Source organism: Sinohyriopsis cumingii, chromosome 17 (genome assembly GCF_028554795.1).
Source record: "Sinohyriopsis cumingii isolate HCF-2022 chromosome 17, ASM2855479v2, whole genome shotgun sequence".
NCBI lineage: Eukaryota > Metazoa > Mollusca > Bivalvia > Unionida > Unionidae > Sinohyriopsis > Sinohyriopsis cumingii.
In genome coordinates this window covers 25,605,470-25,627,896 of record NC_142977.1, presented here as the reverse complement: position 1 = coordinate 25,627,896, position 22,427 = coordinate 25,605,470, and the positions used below count along the sequence as shown (strand labels likewise).

General features: G+C 32.9%; 1 protein-coding gene across 3 annotated transcripts in view; it reads right to left on the bottom strand.

Moving 5' to 3' along the window:
• LOC149778279 (uncharacterized) overlaps window positions 1-22,427 on the bottom strand; it is a 333,696-nt gene that overhangs the window by 27,891 nt on the left and 283,378 nt on the right. For all 3 annotated transcript variants that reach the window (XM_089939080.1, XM_089939082.1, XM_089939081.1), the window contains 4 exons: window positions 19,520-19,657; window positions 10,238-10,304; window positions 6,038-6,129; window positions 5,485-5,582 (listed from right to left, as the gene is read on the bottom strand). In XM_089939080.1, the coding sequence (XP_089795206.1) occupies window positions 5,485-5,582; window positions 6,038-6,129; window positions 10,238-10,304; window positions 19,520-19,657 (395 nt within the window). The remainder of the gene's footprint in view (window positions 1-5,484; window positions 5,583-6,037; window positions 6,130-10,237; window positions 10,305-19,519; window positions 19,658-22,427) is intronic.

Genomic DNA, 22,427 nt, shown 5'->3' with positions numbered 1-22,427 from the left:
ATTTATATAGGTAATGTACACAAAGTAGAACAACCCAATCTGTCTAGTTGCCATATTTATTGTATATATTGGGACACGATAAAATAATTATTTTTTTCCTGTCCAGAACTTATGGTGAAACTTTTTCATCTAGGTCATATGTCCAAAGACTTAAGAAACAAAATAAATTTGTATTGAATTTGTGCCTCCCCACTGAACATTTAAGACAGATAAGAATTAACCTCATATTATCATTTATTTCTTTTTTTCATCATGAGCATTAAAGAATAAAATATATCCATGAACTCTGTATATGTAGCATGGGCCTCAATACTGTAGTGTGTATTGCTTATGTCCAATAACACACAATGTGTTATTCACTGACACAAACATTGAGAAACAAATCATGTTTGGTTGTGCTCAAAAGTTTGAATATGTTAAATAACTGAAAACTGGATCCAACAAAATCACAAATGAGAGGGAAATAATCCACTGATATCTTGAAGACAACTGTCATTCACGCATGACATGATGTTAGGTGCAAAATAACCAAGATTGAATTATATCCAGGTCAACTATCCCTTTACCTCATAGAGCATAGTGACAAAGTGCAGCTCGCTATAAATAGAACACATGTTACCTAGTCGACAGCATATGCATAGGCCTGCCTGTGAACTGTTAAGCAATGTAATGTATTTTATGTTTAACAGCAATTTTAACCATTTTACATTTTTGGTACACATCTATTATATGTGGAACAATTTAAGAGTAAAGTCTGATTGTTATAGCTGTGTAATTATTTATCACGGAAGAATTTGTTATGTGCTTTAAAATCTGGAGAGAACTCGTTCACCATCATGTCAGTGAGGCCATGTGACCAACCGTAGCTGCCATTTCTCATACTCGAAATTTAAAAGTTTTTCGTCTGTGTCTACATCACTAAGTCATCTAAATTTGATAATTTATAAAAACTAACTGCAGCCTATATCAATATCAGAGCCTTTATCTAGGTTATTGAATCTTTCATAGTTGTGATTCTAATAATGAAAACTTCGTAAGTACTGAATGAAATCCGCGACCACCATTTTGGAGAGTGGAGATTACGACCCAGTTACTTTAAATAGCAGATATCGACCAGTACATAAACAGTGACCACGTGATCTGACGTAATTGTCATTCACAGAAATGAATGTAGTATCTAATAAGGGGTTTTCCCCAAAGTGGCGCTACAAAAACTGGCTTAAAATGGCTGATGTTTACAGCTGACGTCAATAGGTGCTTCCATGGGACTTTTGTAGAAGCATCAAAAGGTGCTTCGATGCGACTTTTGTAGAGGCATCCAAAGATGGTTGTATGAGGTAAAGGGTTAAATCACAGTCTCACAAATAAAAATCATTTTTTGAAAACACATTTACTTGAGTGCAAGTGACATTCTTTTTGCTAGCATGGGTTACAAAAGTATCATTAAAGCAAGTTATTGCTGTGTATACTCTTTGCCTGCAGATATCAATGCTCATTTGTATTAATTAAAACTACAGATGCCAAGTACACAGATGCCCAGGTGGTGAATAAACAAAACTGACAACAAGGAGTAAACTCATTGTTTGAACTTAATAACAGGAAATCAAAGACAAAGGTTACTTTTATTACAAAGCAAATCAACCTCAGAATCCGACTTTGGATTCTCTTAAGTGTGCCAATTTTTTTTTTCTTCTTGAATATACAAAGATGGCTGAGATATGGAAGCTAACTTTTCACCAGCATTCATGGGAATTTTGAAAATAAATGGAAACAATGGAACAATTTTTAAAGTGACACAGAAGATTTGGAGAAAATAAAATTATTTGATGAATTTGTGAAGGCCAGAAGAGAAGCAGATGATTTTGCAGACAGTATGATCATTGACATGGATGAAATTCTAATACACTTTGATCTCATTCCTGGATGGACTGACAATAAGATGGGGGTCAAATGTGTGAGAATTAGCATGAATGGTGCAGATTTGAAAAAGTCTGACTTTAGTGCTTGTAGTTTCTGCTTCAAGTCATATGTTGCCTGTAACAATAATTTTGTGCAGGAGAAGGGTTGTGTTGATGAGATAATGCTGCAGTGGATTAAAGAGTTTTGTCTCAAGTACAGTTTTATATTTTTTTAAATAAAATTTCAGTTGGAGTGCATTTTCCAACATGTAATTTTCAAATGATTTAAAAAGTGCCCCACAACTTATGACAAAAAAAAATGATGTGTTCCAGAACATACAGTGCACACAAAAATTACTTTTAAAATTAATTTATGGTGTCCCAACAAATATGGTGTCCCAACATATACAGTAAATATGGTAAGAACACCAAATTGATATGGTGGATAACTGATACTATTACATATATTGAATTGAATGAGAAACTTGAGGCCAACTTTAGTAAAGTTTGTGAACAGCTGAATTATATTAAAGTCAAATTTTTACTCCAATACGACATGCAAAACATGATTATTTCAGTTGTCTGAATAGCATTCAAGTATGATTCGTTTTTGAAAAATGCAATCCAGGAAGCAATACCCTATCAACATGACAAGCAAAGCTCAGCAAAAATAAATTTAAAATCTCCAGGTTGACATGATTTTACTTTGTTTAAGCACAGCAGTAACAGGAACATTTAATTCACTGCACATACTACATTAGTCATGCTGAAGTATGTACTTTAATATCCATTGAATTATGAGTACCATCAGTGTGTAGCATTTAATTCATTGCGCATTCTACATTAGTCATACTGAAGTATGTACCTTAATATCCATTGAATTATGAGTACCATCAGTGTGTAGCATTTAATTCATTGCACATACTACATTAGTCATGCTGAAGTATGTACCTTAATATCCATTGAATTATGAGTACCATCAGTGTGTAGCATTTAATTCATTGCACATACTACATTAGTCATGCTGAAGTATGTACCGTAATATCCATCAAATTATGAGTACCATCAGTGTGTAGCATTTAATTCATTGCACATTCTACATTAGTCATACTGAAGTATGTACCTTAATATCCATTGAATTATGAGTACCATCAGTATGTAGCATTTAATTCATTACACATACTACATTAGTCATGATGAAGTATGTACCTTAATATCCATTGAATTATGAGTACCATCAGTATGTAGCATCTAATTCATTACACATACTACATTAGTCATGCTGAAGTATGTACTTTAATATCCATTGAATTATGAGTACCATCAGTATGTACCATTTAATTCATTGCACATACTACATTAGTCATGCTGAAGTATGTACCTTAATACCCATTGAATTATGAGTACCATCAGTATGTACCATTTAATTCATTGCACATACTACATTAGTCATGATGAAGTATGTACCTTAATATCCACTGAATTATGAGTACCATCAGTATGTAGCATCTAATTCATTGCACATACTACATTAGTCATGCTGAAGTATGTACCTTAATATCCACTGAATTATGAGTACCATCATGTACCATTTAATTCACTGCACATACTACATTAGTCATACTGAAGTATGTACCTTAATATCCATTGAATTATGAGTACCATCAGTATGTACCATTTAATTCATTGCACATTCTACATTAGTAATACTGAAGTATGTACCGTAATATCCATTGAATTATGAGTACCATCAGTATGTACCATTTAATTCATTGCACATACTACATTAGTTGTGATGAAGTATGTACCTTAATACCCATTGAATTATGAGTACCATCAGTATGTAGCATCTAATTCATTGCACATACTACTTTAGTCATGATGAAGTATGTACCTTAATATCCACTGAATTATGAGTACCATCAGTATGTAGCATCTAATTCATTGCACATACTACATTAGTCATGATGAAGTATGTACCTTAATACCCATTGAATTATGAGTACCATCAGTATGTAGCATCTAATTCATTGCACATACTACTTTAGTCATGATGAAGTATGTACCTTAATATCCACTGAATTATGAGTACCATCAGTATGTAGCATCTAATTCATTGCACATACTGCATTAGTCATGATGAAGTATGTACCTTAATATCCATTGAATTATGAGTACCATCAGTATGTAGCATTTAATTCATTGCACATACTACATTAGTCATGATGAAGTATGTACCTTAATACCCATTGAATTATGAGTACCATCAGTATGTAGCATCTAATTCATTGCACATACTACATTAGTCATGATGAAGTATGTACCTTAATACCCATTGAATTATGAGTACCATCAGTATGTAGCATTTAATTCATTGCACATACTACATTAGTCATGATGAAGTATGTACCTTAATACCCATTGAATTATGAGTACCATCAGTATGTAGCATCTAATTCATTGCACATACTACATTAGTCATGATGAAGTATGTACCTTAATATCCATTGAATTATGAGTACCATCAGTATGTAGCATTTAATTCATTGCACATACTACATTAGTCATGATGAAGTATGTACCTTAATACCCATTGAATTATGAGTACCATCAGTATGTAGCATCTAATTCATTGCACATACTACATTAGTCATGCTGAAGTATGTACTTTAATATCCATTGAATTATGAGTACCATCAGTATGTAGCATTTAATTGATTGCACATTCTACATTAGTCATACTGAAGTATGTACCGTAATATCCATCGAATCATGAGTACCATCAGTATGTAGCATTTAATTCATTGCACATACTACATTAGTCATACTGAAGTATCTACTGTAATATCCATCGAATTATGAGTACCATCATTGGTATTTAGCTTATTTGACATGCTTAAATGAACATTAAATTTAGTTCTATATTCTCAATTCTTTATCTTAACCTTGTTAAAATAATAGCTAATAATTGACCCATGCATTTCAGGATGATTTTAGCCATGAAATAGATTGATTGAAATACTAAGCACATGCTCATGTTTGCACACTTGATTTGTGTTGATAAAGAGTTAACACCCAAACTGGAGAGGGCATTTATTACTGCTGCATTACCTATAAAGACCCGATTAAAATAAAAAATATTAAGCTGTCCCTTTCCCCCAATGAAATGGTCAGTCCCACATGTGACATATATTCATTTTTCTATAGAGACAAGCATATCTCATGATCAAACTGCATGAGATACAGTTCTGACAATGCTAATGTAATGGTCATCATGAACAACTTAGTTTTGACAAGGATTACCACTGAGAGAGAATCCAACAGGGAAGTTTAGACAACAGTACTATCTAGTCTCTAGTGAGAGCAAAGATGAACACTAATGACACTTGCTAAAACCAAATTTAAGGATTTATTGTAAACTTGCTTGACTATGAACTGGCTGCAACACTCATTTGTTAGACATACAAAGGTAACAATATGTTCCCAACCCTTCTATTGCTGCTCCATATACAGATAGTACAATTAGCATTTTGGGACTCAACATTAGAAATGTGTCATACACCTACATTAGTGAATACAGTCATACCTAGTGTTGGTATCCATAGTAATAAGCATCCAAGATATGGTGCCCAGTACAACTGTTTCCTTGGAGATGGCTGCAATACACATTACTCTTGAGTCCAACTGAAAAGTGAATGGGCACAATCAATACCATATGCAATGTGCTATCTGTAAATATGACGTGAATAATACTAGGTACATTTTGGCCACTGTGATCTAATTACCCATTATTTGACATAAAAAAATGCATTGAAACAGTTGGATGTACTTCAAAGAAATAAAAATCCATGATTCTAAGCTATTGCAAAAAAAAAAAAACATTTTTCTTTCCTTTCAGTGACCCTGACCTTTAATTTTTTGACACTTAAATAGACAGAACTCTCATTACCCTACGTACACACTATCCATCAAGTCTGTTACTGGTAGGTGGAGGAGAACTCAGCAGAAATGAAAAAGGGAACAGAGAGATATATGGATGGACAAATGGATGCTATAACATAATATTCCTGCCATATGGCAAGCGTAAAAAGAAAAATGGTATGCCTATTTCAGGTTTTAGTCTAACATTTCCTTTTTACCTTGATCTCCAGATCATTCATGGTGGACTGTCTGCAGTGTACTTCACTCAATTTGCCAACATGCTGATCACCATAGCAAAGCCACACTCGACCTTTGAAGAAAATAAAGTCTTTGTATTAATAATATATGTACTCATATACTACTACTGCTATTCAATAATAATAATAATAATAATAATAACAATTTTATTATTATTTTTTTTAAATATATAGACAATGCACCATGATTCACTTCATATCATTTTCTAGCTCTAGTTTTGTTCTGTCATTGTACATTTACTGGTTCTTCTTCCTTTTGTTACACTGATCTAAAAAAAGGAAGCAATTAGTGGACTCAGATCGCATTTAATACTTCAGGTCAGAATCCATGAAATTGTTGCTATCTACTTTTAAAACATTTTTTGTATATTTTTCTGTTGGTGATGCTTGGCTTAAATTTAGTCATTTCTAGAACTGATTAAAGGAAACTGTTTATTCTTTAGTGCATATTTTATATAGTGCAATTCTCTTTGTGCATTTTAGTTACAGTGCAAAGTAAGTAATAGTAATCAGGCACTGATGTTGCTCCAGAAGTAAAATCTGTGACCCATGGCATGTTGATTTGTTTACATTCAGCCTCCCATATGTGTTGAATAACCATGACAAAAACTTCACAGTAAATTTGTTTAGGATGAGACTTTTTGATTAATAGATACTTTATTAAGGATTTGGACAAACTGGAAAGTTTACTACTGAAAATCAAATATAGATAATATATAGTGAACATAATTGTTGCCCTTGCAGTGGGGTTTAATGCCATTTTCCAGCACATGATAGGCTATAAATGGAAGCCAGTATACCCAGTTGAGGAAGAACCTGGAAAATCCTGGGAAGAACCTGCAACCCATGGGTAGCTACTGGCAAGCTTTCTCACATACCCATGCTGGAAAATAACTGTAAACTGAGTCCAACGAAGTAAAGATAGTCACCAGTCAAGTTACTAAAATATGTATTGGAACATCTTTACCTTGCATTTTCATCTCCTACATAATCAAAACAGTAATCAATCTTAAGCTATATATTCAACTGAACCCTTGTTTAAAGTAGGTAATGATCTTTTTATAATCAGTTACATTTTTTATCAAAAATGCTAGAATGATTGAACTGCTGTGCAGTGGTAAAATGTTTATCGTTATTATTATTATCATTATTATTATTATTGTTGTTATTATCATTATTATTATTACTACTGTGGCTAGTTTACCTGTATTACATCTTTGAAATAATCCAAAAAGAGAACCATGTACAACATGCCTTATATCTGCCCCGTGTTTAGTAGTCCTCTATGTGTCAACAAGTGTACCATGTATGACATAATCTATACTTGTCCCATGTTTAGTAGTCCTCTATCTGACAACAATTGTACCGTGCATGACATAATCTATGCCTGTCCCAATTTTAGTAGTCCTCTATGTGTCAACAAGTGTACCATGTATGACATAATCTATGCCTGCCCCATGTTTAGTACTCCTCTATCTGTCAGCAAGTGTACCATGTACAACATAATCTATGCCTGCCCCATGTTTAGTAGTCCTCTATCTGACAACAATTGTACCGTGCATGACATAATCTATGCCTGTCCCAATTTTAGTAGTCCTCTATGTGTCAACAAGTGTACCATGTATGACATAATCTATGCCTGCCCCATGTTTAGCAGTCCTCTATCTGTCAGCAAGTGTACCATGTACGACATAATCAATGCCTGCCCCATGTTTAGTAGTCCTCTATCTGACAACAATTGTACCATGTATGACATAATCTATGCCTGTCCCAATTTTAGTGGTCCTCTATTTGTTAACAAGTGTACCACGTATGACATAATCTATGCCTGTCCCAATTTTAGTGGTCCTCTATCTATTAACAAGTGTACCACGTACAACATAATCTATTCCTTTCCCAATTTTAGTGGTCTTTTATTTGTTAACAAGTGTACCATGTATGACATAATCTATGTCTGTCCCAATTTAAGTGGTCCTCTATTTGTTAACAAGTGTACCATGTACGACATAATCTATGTCTGTCCCAATTTAAGTGGTCCTCTATTTGTTAACAAGTGTACCACGTACAACATAATCTATGCCTGTCCCAATTTAAGTGGTCCTCTATTTGTTAACAAGTGTACCATGTACAACATAATCTATTCCTTTCCCAATTTTAGTGGTCTTTTATTTGTTAACAAGTGTACCATGTATGACATAATCTATGTCTGTCCCATTTTTAGTGGTCCTTTGTGTCAACAAGTGTACTGTACATGACATAATCTATGCCTGCCCCATATTTAGTAGTCATCCTTGTCTCAACATGTTTGGTCTTGAAATAAATTTAGTGTGTAGAAACCATAATTTATTTATCAGACTTATGACAACTGTGAACTCTGACTTCTAGACCCCAGAATACATTGGTTACTTTATTACCCTAAGTGCAAGTTATTCTGTAAAACTCTGGTTTCTTTCAAAAGCAATGACCCTGACCTCTGATCTTTTGATCCCAATATCAATAAATCACTTCCATCCCTGAAGTGATAGCCATCCACAAACTCTGGTCAAGATTCAGTCATGAATAAAATTACATTTTTTATTTTTTTAATCGCAGTGATCCCGAGCTTAGATCTTTTCAACTTTGACATGAATAATCTTCCTTACTCCAAGTGTAAGTCTTTCACAAAGTTTTTTCCTGGTCTGTGATGTAGAACTGAAGTTACTGTGCAGAAATGATTTTTCTTCTTTTAGTCACAATAAACTTTTAATCTAAGACCAAAAAATCAATAAGGCTTCTTTCTTATCAAATTTGTTAAAGACACATAATCAAGAACTGAAATTTTTGTACCAAAACCATTTTCGTGCTTCAGTCACAGTGAGGAAATATATACAAAGAAAGAAAGATTTCCCTTATTCTTTTGTGTATGAAGGTGTCAGTAATCTTTGACAGACTCTTTTGTTTGAAGGTTTCAGTAATCATTGTCAGTCTATTTTATATGAAAGTGTCAGTAATCTTTGAGTCTCTTTTATATGAAGGCTTGAATTATCTTTAACAATCTCTTTTGTATGAAGGATACAGTAATCATTGACAGTCTCTCTTGCTTCAGTAATCTTTGAGTCTCTTTTGTATGAAGGCTTCTATTATCTTTGTCAGTCTCTTTTGTATGAAGGTTTCAGTAATCATTAATATTCTCTCTTATATGAAGGGTTCAGTAATTGTTCTCACTCTCTCTTGTATGAAGGCTTCAGTAATCTTTGACAGTCTCTTTTGTATGAAGGATTCAGTAATCTTACTCAGTCTCTCTTGTATGAAGGCTTCAGTAATATTTGAGTCTCTCTTGTATGAAGGTTTATATTATCTCTGACAGTCTCTTGTATGAAAGATTCAGCAATCTTTCTCAGTCTCTCTTGTATGAAGGCTTCAGTAATCTTTGACAGTCTCTTTTGTATGAAGGATTCAGTAATCTTTCTCAATCTCTTTTGTATGAAGGATTCAGCAATCTTTCTCAGTCTCTCTTGTATGAAGGCTTCAGTAATCTTTGAGTCTCTTTTGTATGAAGGTTTATATTATCTTTGACAGTCTCTTGTCTGAAAGATTTAGTAATCTTTGAGTCTCTTTATTATGAAGCTTCCATTATCTCTGACAGTCTATTTTGTATGAAGGCTTAAGTAATCTTTGAGAGTCTCATTTCACTCTACCAGTTTAGTCTTACATACAATGAAGATGATTATGCACAGCACTTCTGATAACTTGAACTTCACTCATGTTGACAAACTTCTGTTTTGATGTAGGTGTTCTCTATGATTGGATGTAACATCATTTATATAAAAGATGTCAAAAGCAATTATTACTAAGAAGATTACAAAAATTTAATCTTGTCATATCTACATGCAACAAATCTGTTAATCAGCTGACTCCAGAAACAAAAAAAATGTTTTCTTGTGCTTTTGTTGGGATTTATTTTCTTTAGGACAACATATAGTACAGGTATTTGTGATGGCGTATTGATGCTTATGGAGAAAGCAACAACAATGTTGTTGGACAAGGGATAGATTTGCTTTCGCCTCTGTATGGGATATGCTAAACACTGGACACAGCTTTGTTAGGCAAAACTTGGTCAAGTATTTTGTAAAGATTGCTTGTTGTCAAGTATAGGCATACAATCAAGGAAATACAATATACCTTCCTCAAGGGCCACAGCACATTCAATCCCCAAAAAGCTCCCTGATTCTGCTTCCATACTCAGATACTGTGAAAAAGATATATGTAAAAGTTACTTTGTTTATGATTTTACAACTCCTTTAAGAAAAATATATTGTACCTTTTCAATGATACTTCTTGGCAGTTAAGAGATGTTTTCAAAAACAATGGATCACTTACCCTTTTAAATGGAAGCTAACTATCCAACTTGAAAGATACAAATGTATAAATAAGATGCAGTGATTTCCAAAAGTTTATTGTTTTGACTTATATCTTCATCTTTGAAGATTTTCTGAATGAAATCAACCTGGAATGCATACATGATTTACAGAAACAATAACTTCATGAACATATATCTGGACATTGATTCAGATACTTTATGATTCATAAAAACTAATTACTAACTTTAAATCAGGTATATATTCTAAATGTTTGATTAAATCTAGAATACTTTCTGATTGATTCATTGAATCTAGCATATTTTCTGATTGGGTAATCAAATCTAGCATACTTTCTGATTGGCTGATTGAATAGAGCATACTTTCTGATTGATTAATTGAATCTAGCATATTTTCTGATTGGGTGATCAAATCTAGCATACTTTTAGATTGGCTGATTGAATCTAGCATACTTTATGATTGGCTGAATGTCAAAATGTGCAGTTGTAAAAGACATTAATTATTAATAAAATAAACTGCTAAATAATTTTTGTAACTTGGACAACATTCTTGTATTTTTAACTAGAATAAAGCAAATATTCCTTTTAATTTATGCTCTACAACATAATAATAACAGCTGTTTTTTTTAAATATTCTGCTGTATTTTGTGTACCTACAATTCAGACATACATAAATTAATTTATATTTCCATAATGACAATCGACTAGTATGAAGGACAGCAATAATTATTAATAAGGAATCATTGACAAGTGCTAATAATTCTTGTTCTATTAACACACAATAATTATCAACAAGTTCAAGTGATATTAAATTCATGAGATACTATTATTTACACTCCAATCAATAAGAAAGCATGATTGAATGAATATTAATTTGTTTTTAAAAAAAAAACAAACAAACAACATATAAACAGGCAAGAAACTTATTTCCATTGGAAAATCTAGTACTTTTACAATCAGGGGCAATAACTCCATTAGGTATAAACAGAAATAAAAATGAGAAAATAAATCAGCGATATTTGTTAGGGGTATGGAAATGCCATGCTCAAATCGCCCAACTTGTCCCATGATACCTCTGGACAAGTACAAGTTTACATTCACTTGTCCATAGACAAGTGGGAAGTTTGACAGAAGTTACAATTCAAAAGAATAGTGAGCCATATAGAGTGACTAGCATCAGGAAATTAATATGTGATGAACTATGTGTACTTCTAAGTCATGTGTATTGATAGCACTTTTATTAATACATGATGAACTATGTGTACTTCTAAGTCATGCATATTGATAGCACTTTTATTAATACATGATGAACTATGTGTACTTCTGAGTCATGTGTATTGATAGCACTTTTATTAATACATGATGAACTATGTGTACTTCTGAGTCATGTGTATTGATAGCACTTTTATTAATACATGATGTACTATGTGTACTTCTAAGTCATGTGTATTGATAGAACTTTTATTAATACATGATGGACTATGTGTACTTCTGAGTCAGGCATATTGATAGCACTTTTATTAATACATGATGAACTATGTGTACTTCTGAGTCAGGCATATTGATAGCACTTTTATTAATACATGATGAACTATGTGTACTTCTGAGTCAGGCATATTGATAGCACTTTTATTAATACATGATGAACTATGTGTACTTCTGAGTCATGTGTATTGATAGCACTTTTATTAATACATGATGAACTATGTGTACTTCTAAGTCATGTGTATTGATAGCACGTTTATTAATACATGATGAACTATGTGTACTTCTGAGTCATGTGTATTGATAGAACTTTTATTAATACATGATGAACTATGTGTACTTCTAAGTCATGCGTATTGATAGCACGTTTATTAATACATGATGAACTATGTGTACTTCTAAGTCATGCATATTGATAGCACTTTTATTAATACATGATGAACTATGTGTACTTCTGAGTCATGTGTATTGATAGAACTTTTATTAATACTTGATGAACTATGTGTACTTCTAAGTCATGCATATTGATAGCACTTTTATTAATACATGATGAACTATGTGTACTTCTGAGTCATGTGTATTGATAGCACTTTTATTAATACATGATGAACTATGTGTACTTCTGAGTCATGTGTATTGATAGCACTTTAATTAATACATGATGAACTATGTGTACTTCTGAGTCATGTGTATTGATAGCACTTTTATTAATACATGATGAACTATGTGTACTTCTGAGTCATGTGTATTGATAGAACTTTTATTAATACATGATGAACTATGTGTACTTCTGAGTCATGTGTATTGCTAGAACTTTTATTAATACATGATGAACTATGTGTACTTCAAAGTCATGTGTATTGATAGCACTTTTATTAATACATGATGAACTATGTGTACTTCTGAGTCATGTGTATTGATAGAACTTTTATTAATACATGATGAACTATGTGTACTTCAAAGTCATGTGTATTGATAGCACTTTTATTAATACATGATGAACTATGTGTACTTCTGAGTCATGTGTATTGATAGCACTTTTATTAATACATGATGAACTATGTGTACTTCTGAGTCATGTGTATTGATAGCACTTTTATTAATACATGATGAACTATGTGTACTTCTGAGTCAGGCATATTGATAGCACTTTTATTAATACATGATGAACAATGTTTACTTCTAAGTCATGCATATTGATAGCACTTTTATTAATATATGATGAACTATGTGTACTTCTGAGTCATGCATATTGATAGCACTTTTATTAATACATGATGTACTATGTGTACTTCTGAGTCATGTGTATTGATAGCACTTTTATTAATACATGATGAACTATGTGTACTTCTGAGTCATGTGTATTGATAGCACTTTTATTAATACATGATGAACTATGTGTACTTCTGAGTCAGGCATATTGATAGCACTTTTATTAATACATGATGAACAATGTTTACTTCTAAGTCATGCATATTGATAGCACTTTTATTAATACATGATGAACTATGTGTACTTCTGAGTCATGTGTATTGATAGCACTTTTATTAATACATGATGAACTATGTGTACTTCTGAGTCATGTGTATTGATAGCACTTTTATTAATACATGATGAACTATGTGTACTTCTAAGTCATGTGTATTGATAGCACTTTTATTAATACATGATGAACTATGTGTACTTCTAAGTCATGCATATTGATAGCACTTTTATTAATACATGATAAACTATGTGTACTTCTGAGTCATGTGTATTGATAGAACTTTTATTAATACATGATGAACTATGTGTACTTCTGAGTCATGTGTATTGATAGCACTTTTATTAATACATGATGGACTATGTGTACTTCTGAGTCAGGCATATTGATAGCACTTTTATTAATACATGATGAACTATGTGTACTTCTGAGTCATGTGTATTGATAGCACTTTTATTAATACATGATGAACTATGTGTACTTCTAAGTCATGTGTATTGATAGCACTTTTATTAATACATGATGAACTATGTGTACTTCTGAGTCATGTGTATTGATAGCACTTTTATTAATACATGATGAACTATGTGTACTTCTGAGTCATGTGTATTGATAGCACTTTTATTAATACATGATGAACTATGTGTACTTCTGAGTCATGTGTATTGATAGCACTTTTATTAATACATGATGAACTATGTGTACTTCTGAGTCAGGCATATTGATAGCACTTTTATTAATACATGATGAACTATGTGTACTTCTAAGTCATGTGTATTGATAGCACTTTAATTAATACATGATGAACTATGTGTACTTCTAAGTCAGGCATAGTGATAGCACTTTTATTAATACATGATGAACTATGTGTACTTCTAAGTCATGTGTATTGATAGCACTTTTATTAATACATGATGAACTATGTGTACTTCTAAGTCAGGCATAGTGATAGCACTTTTATTAATACATGATGAACTATGTGTACTTCTAAGTCATGTGTATTGATAGCACTTTTATTAATACATGATGAACTATGTGTACTTCTAAGTCATGCATAGTGATAGCACTTTTATTAATACATGATGAACTATGTGTACTTCTGAGTCATGTGTATTGATAGCACTTTTATTAATACATGATGAACTATGTGTACTTCCAAGTCATGTGTATTGATAGCACTTTTATTAATACATGATGAACTATGTGTACTTCTGAGTCATGTGTATTGATAGCACTTTAGTTAATACATGATGAACTATGTGTACTTCTGAGTCATGTGTATTGATAGCACTTTTATTAATACATGATGAACTATGTGTACTTCTGAGTCATGTGTATTGATAGCACTTTTATTAATACATGATGAACTATGTGTACTTCTGAGTCAGGCATATTGATAGCACTTTTATTAATACATGATGAACAATGTTTACTTCTAAGTCATGCATATTGATAGCACTTTTATTAATATATGATGAACTATGTGTACTTCTGAGTCATGCATATTGATAGCACTTTTATTAATACATGATGTACTATGTGTACTTCTGAGTCATGTGTATTGATAGCACTTTTATTAATACATGATGAACTATGTGTACTTCTGAGTCATGTGTATTGATAGCACTTTTATTAATACATGATGAACTATGTGTACTTCTGAGTCATGTGTATTGATAGCACTTTTATTAATACATGATGTACTATGTGTACTTCCAAGTCATGTGTATTGATAGAACTTTTATTAATACTTGATGAACTATGTGTACTTCTAAGTCATGCATATTGATAGCACTTTTATTAATACATGATGAACTATGTGTACTTCTGAGTCATGTGTATTGATAGCACTTTTATTAATACATGATGAACTATGTGTACTTCTGAGTCATGTGTATTGATAGAACTTTTATTAATACATGATGAACTATGTGTACTTCAAAGTCATGTGTATTGATAGCACTTTTATTAATACATGATGAACTATGTGTACTTCAAAGTCATGTGTATTGATAGCACTTTTATTAATACATGATGAACTATGTGTACTTTTGAGTCATGTGTATTGATAGCACTTTTATTAATACATGATGAACTATGTGTACTTCTGAGTCATGTGTATTGATAGCACTTTTATTAATACATGATGAACTATGTGTACTTCTGAGTCAGGCATATTGATAGCACTTTTATTAATACATGATGAACTATGTGTACTTCTAAGTCATGTGTATTGATAGCACTTTTATTAATACATGATGGAAGCTTTGGACATATACAGACTGTTGTTGTAAACAGTCTGTATATGTCCAAAGCTTCCATTTTTTTTCTTTAAATCATATACATGTCTGCTTGGACTTTCAGGACAGGTACAGTATTAACTGCATATGCTTGCTGTTAGATTGATAGAAAAAAATCAAACAAAATTCCACCCACTGATTTAGTAATTATACAATAATAATAGGTAATACTGCTACTGAAGTTTGGACAGATGCCTTCTATATTTGGATAAGAAATTTGTGGTAGTGTTTATGAAAGTGGGAGTTTTAGCAGTTTGTACAGATGTGTATCTTTATATAAAATCTGATCATGATTCAAACATTTTGTATCTTCAGGAGATTAGAAAAAACTATACATAGATATACAGCCACAGGGTAACAGCCATTCAGACAGATATACAGCCACAGGGTAACAGCCATAGTCAGATATAGCCAATGTTTCCCTTTACCCTCATCTGAGCTTCAGAGATGCCCAATTTTGTTATTTGACCCCTAGTTTTGATATCAAAGTTTGTTTTTTACTCAGTCTGACCCACCCATCTGACACCAAGGGGAATTTGGAAACCCAGTCTTGCACCCCAAGGGGATACACTGTATAGGGCTACAGGGTAACAGCCATACAAACAGATTTACATCCACAGTATAGCAGCCATGCAGACATATATACAGCTACAGGGTAACAGCAATATAGACAGATTACAGCCACAGGGTAACAGCCATTCAGACAGATATATAGCCACGGGGTAACAGCCATACAAACAGATTTATGTCCACAGTATAGCAGCCATACAGACATATATACAGCTACAGGGTAGCAACCATACAGACATATATACAGCTAGAGGGTAATAGCCATACAGACATATATACAGCCACAGGGTAACAGCAATACAGACATATATACAGCCACAGGATAACAGCAATACAGACAAATTACAGCCACAGGGTAACAGCCATTCAGACAGATATATAGCCACAGGGTAACAGCCAATACAGACAGATATACAGCCACAGGGCAACAGCCAATACAGACAGATATATAGCCACAGGGTAACAGCCAATACAGACAGAGATACAGCCGCAGGGTAACAGCCAATACAGACAGATATACAGCCACAGGGTAACAGCCATTCAGACAGATATACAGCCACAGGGTAACAGCCATACAGACATATACAGCCACAGGGTAACAGCCATATTGACATATACAGCCACAAGGTAACAACAATGGTGGTGCTCGAAGAACATTTCCTAAATTGTTTCTCTTCATTTTAGGATGAGATTGGATGGAACTTGATTTGGACCACAGGAATATAGTGATTCATGGTATACATAAAATCTTGGGCAGTTTGTTAGTGGAGATGCAGAGCCAGATTGCAAGCTATACCATAGTTGGTTACCCTTGGATGCATGTACACTGTAGTTCCATGCCTGACTGCTGTACAAACTCTTATGGATGCCTATCTTTTCTCTTAGGTCTTCCTGCAGCCATGTTTTCTTTGAAAGTGGCCACTGTAGGTTAACATTGTAGTAGTAACGTCAAGGTTACCAATTGTTCCTGGTTGTGATGGATCTTAGACAGGTGTGACATCATTGTCAGGCTGGGGCTTGAAATTGTTAGGAACCAGCCCCTGTGCATTATTTATAAAAGTCTACGTGATAGGAGGTTTTTATTTATTTGACGTATATTGCAGTCTACGTGTTTCATTTTCATTGTAATCCATTATGGATGTAATCACCAATAACCTTCCATGTTCACTGAATAGTTTCAACAGGAGTTAATTCCCTTTGACCTTTCATTTCAATTCTTCCACATAAAAACATTAGCATAAATTCAAATTAGGTTACTAGAACCAAAGAAAAAGTAATTATTAAAAAATATATATTTTTGTCTTTTTTTATAGCATCAAGAATTTATTTTTCTAAATGCAATGCAAAACAATTTTTGCACTATTACTTCAAATTTGATGGAATTGTCCCCACTTTTCTCCCTTGATTTAAATGTAAACATGACCAAAGTATAGTATGCAACTCAGAGAATGATCAGAATAACTTATTTAATGGTTGAATTAAAAAAAAAGCAAATGCTTCATAGACATTTATTTTTTAATATCTTTCTTTCATGTCAAAATTACAGCATGTCCCAATGACATTACAATACATTCTTGACATCATAAAGCTATATTCAAGCTACGTCAGAGGGGTCTAGTAAATTAACTATGTGATTATCATTTTGGAAGTAAATACCATGTATATCTAATGTTTCAAATTGACAACAGAATATGTCAACTTTTTCAATAAGCTGACAACACAACATCAGTGACTCTTTAAGTTGGTGCTCTACAGTTTTATATTTGAATAGGGTTTGATTTTTAAAGAAAAAGAATTTTCCAGGATGTCCTCACTGTTTTATACTGGCTATTTAACAAAAACCTAATATATATTAGGAATTGTTAAACAAACTTTTAATTCCTTTATTTGGTGTATGCTTGATGGGTGTAATTTGGGTTCTAGAGTATACAGCTTGGGCTCACCTCAGATGTGCTCATATAAAAACAAAACTGCTAGTTCATTTTCACTTCCTGGACTTTAGGGGTAAATTTTAAAAAAATAAGCTGAAAATGTTTTTTACTTTTCAGACATTTTGTACTTCATTCATTGCACATATAGAAGCTGGTATTGCCTACTTTTTCAATATTTGTTTTCCTTATTTTAATAACTGCTAAATATAGTGTACATTTGACTAATTCAGGTTAAAATTTCAAGCACATGGGAGCAGCCATTTTGGTCTATTATGTACAATTTCCACAAGTACAATATCCAAAGAAATGTCAGCCACAGTACAAGAAAGTAACATAGATGAATTCCAACATTTTCTCTACTGTGCATGTTGCAAAATGCAAACAACTTCACCTTATGTGTATCACTCTCTCCAAAGTACATAATAAATGGTGAGTGCCCACAGGGTAAAAGTCATACAGACAGATATACAGCCACAGGGTAACACCCATACAGATATATACACCCACAGGATAACAGCCATACAGTCAGATATACACCAACAGGGTAACAGCCATACATACATAAACACCCATAAAGTAACAGCCATACAGACATACACCCACCGGGTAACAGCCATACAGACCTATACACTCAGAGGATAACAGACATATACAACCATAGGGTAACAGCCATGCTGACAGATATACACCCACAGGGTCAATATATTTAGAGTATATCTTTAGAAGCATAAAACATGTTTTATCCAGTATTAAATGTAAGGGGAAGTACTGTTGGGGAGCAAACTAACCATGTAGCTGTTGCAACAACCAGCAAAAATTGCCAAGTCAATTATATATTTCAGATTTTAATTTTTTTTTTTTAAAACAACAACTGAAAATTTCAGGTATGTCCTTGTGTATGTTACAGTGCAAAGTCTAAATCATGGATTAGAATTTGAATTAACAGCAAAAATGTGATGGTTTCTAAAGGCAGAAAACTTTCAGAGATATATTTAACATTGAATCAATGGTTTGAAAATAAAAATAATTCTGAGAAACAGTGAATTATTGAATATAACAGTTTAAGATAATGTGCAAAGACTACATAGTTAAATTTAAACAAGATCTGGAATTGAAAATCCTGCTACTGAATTCTCTAGTTAAACAAACAAATGAACATGTGTCTTTTGACATGAGGAAATAATTGTCAAGTGCATAAAAATAATGAAGAACTTCTATAAACTTGTGAAATGAAAATTCATCAGACAGAATTCATGATGGAAAGCCCTGTATTGGAAAAGAAATTTCGTAGAAAATTGAGGAGGTTACTGTATTTACCATGTGTTCTCTTTCAGCAAACGCCAGTCTCTGAAGTTCCTTCTTCTTGTGCTTTTCTTTCAGGGCATTTAGATAGCATGCCTGCTTGCTGGCAATACACTGTCTTCGTGGCAGCGGCTTCAAACCCTCAAATGCCAACTGGAAGAAAGTGCAGATCATATAAGTTCATTAGAGGACTCATAATAAACCTATGCAAACACCATGAAATTAAAAATTCAATAAATTTAAATTTTTGAGTGCTCATGATCATACCTATATTTATCACTTTGAATGCATCCTGGGTGACTGCTTCTAAGCAGAGAAAACCAATTATGAACCACAGCATTTTCTTGATCTAGGTGTGTTTGAAAACAGTGCTTTCAATTCCGCACCAGAGAGTCAGATATGGTTCTCAGTAATGAGTGTTCCTAGCTAAAGTTTGTTAAAGGACTGAAATTCCATCAATAAAATGATGTTTCTATTCTTTCCGTTACAACTCGGATAAGCTCTCAAAATATTATTTTCACAAAAATATATCTTTCATCATCAACCAATCCTGCCTAGCCAAACCCATATATACTCTATTTTATCTTCACCAATTTTCAGACTGGTTCCCATTTTTCCATAAAATTAGTACCATCCCATTTTTCCATACAATTAGTACCATGTGTCCTGAAATATCTCTTCAAGAAATCCACATGAAACCCTACTTTCTGCAGATCAGCCAAATATTTTGGTCTCAGTAAGGCCATTCTAATATTAATCTAGCCTCATTTTACTGGCCAAATCTACAATACCTATAAAATGGCAAACGATTTTCAAGATATTTTGTCTTTGTTTTTCTATGTAATGTTCTACATGTTTGGGGCATAATTCAAGACTGTGTTAGAATGGTTGAAAAATGGTGCACTGCAGGCAAGTTCCATCACAGTACCTGATGTATGGATGTTTTGTTCTCCAACTGAGAAGGAAATGGAGCAAATTATAATTTAGGTTTTATGGGGTTTTCAGTTTACTGAAATAATTTAATGAAAGAAAGGAATTAACAAAAAAGAAAGCCACGATTAGATGGGTCTAAGGGGTGATTTGCTCCCATCTTTAGCTGTTATAATTGTTTTCATTTCTGTAACAGACTTCTTAATATTTGCATCAACAAGAGTCCCAAGTGGACCTGATAACATTCACATGGATTACATAACTTAACAGTTGACCATGACTTTTGCAGAATTGAGACAACACAACTCTCTCTCTCTCTCTCTCTCTCTCTCTCTCTCTCTCTCTCTCTCTCTCTCTCTCTATATATATATATATATATATATATATATATATATATATATATATATATATATATATACTGTATATATAAAGTATCTCCACAACTTTATATCATGTTGGTTTGGCAAAGGCATAAAAAAATATGTAGTCTCTTGCTGATAACTGAACTCATCCAAGATGCTGATAACTGAACTCATCCAAGACACTGATAATACAAACCAAGTTGTGGTGAAATGGAATCTTGCTGATAATCAAATTCATTCGATATCGTGGTGAAACAAGATTATTATTTAAAAATTCTGATGCAAATTGGATGAGAAGTATACCAGCTGGCTTGCTGACAAGTCAGATCAGGAGCACATATTCTATTATCTCTCACTCATAGTCAACTGAGATATTGATAATAAGCTTATTTATCAAGTTGAATCAAAATTCCATTAAAATAAGTTTTTAGAGTGGTAAAATACTCAGCCAGTCAAGATTACCTCATAAACATGTATAGGACATGCCCATAATACAACCTGTTCAACACCTTTATGACATTAGCCTATTTGCCAGGTTTGATTAATATCAGGTTAGAAATAATTTCCAAAGTGGAAAGAAGCTCAGTCAATCAGATAAGAATCACATCATTTCATAATAAAACTCATCCAACACCTTAATGGTGTTGGACTATTCAGCAAGTTTGATTAATAGTGGGTTAGAGATTATACCCCAAGTGGAAAGAAGCTCAGCCCATCAGATGCAAGAATCACATAATTTATTTACACAAGTTTTGCTCCTTGGATATTTAGACAATTCTGCGTGTATATACTAGAACTCACTAAAATCTGATTGAAACAGAAATACAAATATACTGAAAAGCTCAGCCAGTCAGATGCAAGATCACCTCATATAATATGCATGGATCTCACTCATAATTGTAATTAATTCAATACTTGATGATTTTTTTTTATCAAGTTCAAACAAAATTGTATCAGAAATACCATCCTTCAAGTGGTAACAATCCCATCAAATCAGACACAAGATCACCTCATTAATAAACATTGATTTTGCTCATTAATTGATGTGAGATATTGATCATATAAGCCTGTATCCCATATCTGATCAAAGTCAAATCAGAAACAATTGGCTTCCAGAGTGGGGAAAAGCTCATCCAATCAGATCCAAGATCATCTCATTAATATGCATAAAAACAGCTCATTATTCAGCTCATCTGAGATCTTGAAAAAATAAGTCAATATTCAAAGTCTGATCAAAGTTGGGTCAGAGGTATGGTCGCCACAGTAGTAAACAATTTATCCAATCCGACTCAAGATCACCTCATTTAAATAAATATTCATGGATCTGACCTAGCATCCAAACCTTGATGATGTAAGTAATATTCCAAGTCTGATCAAAATAAGACCAGAAGTATGAGTGGATAGCTGCATAAAACATGAAGCATGGTGGATGCAGGTCAATACCATAAGTACATTTGGCTGTTAATGGCCAGGTGAGTTAAAAATTTGGCTTGCATTCAAAATATAGAAAACATATAATCCACTAAAGAGAACATTATATTTCTGGAAACATTCTAGTTTTTGATGGGATGCAATACTTTTTATTTATTTTCATACTGGAATGCAAATCTTTGAATTTCTCTACAGATTTT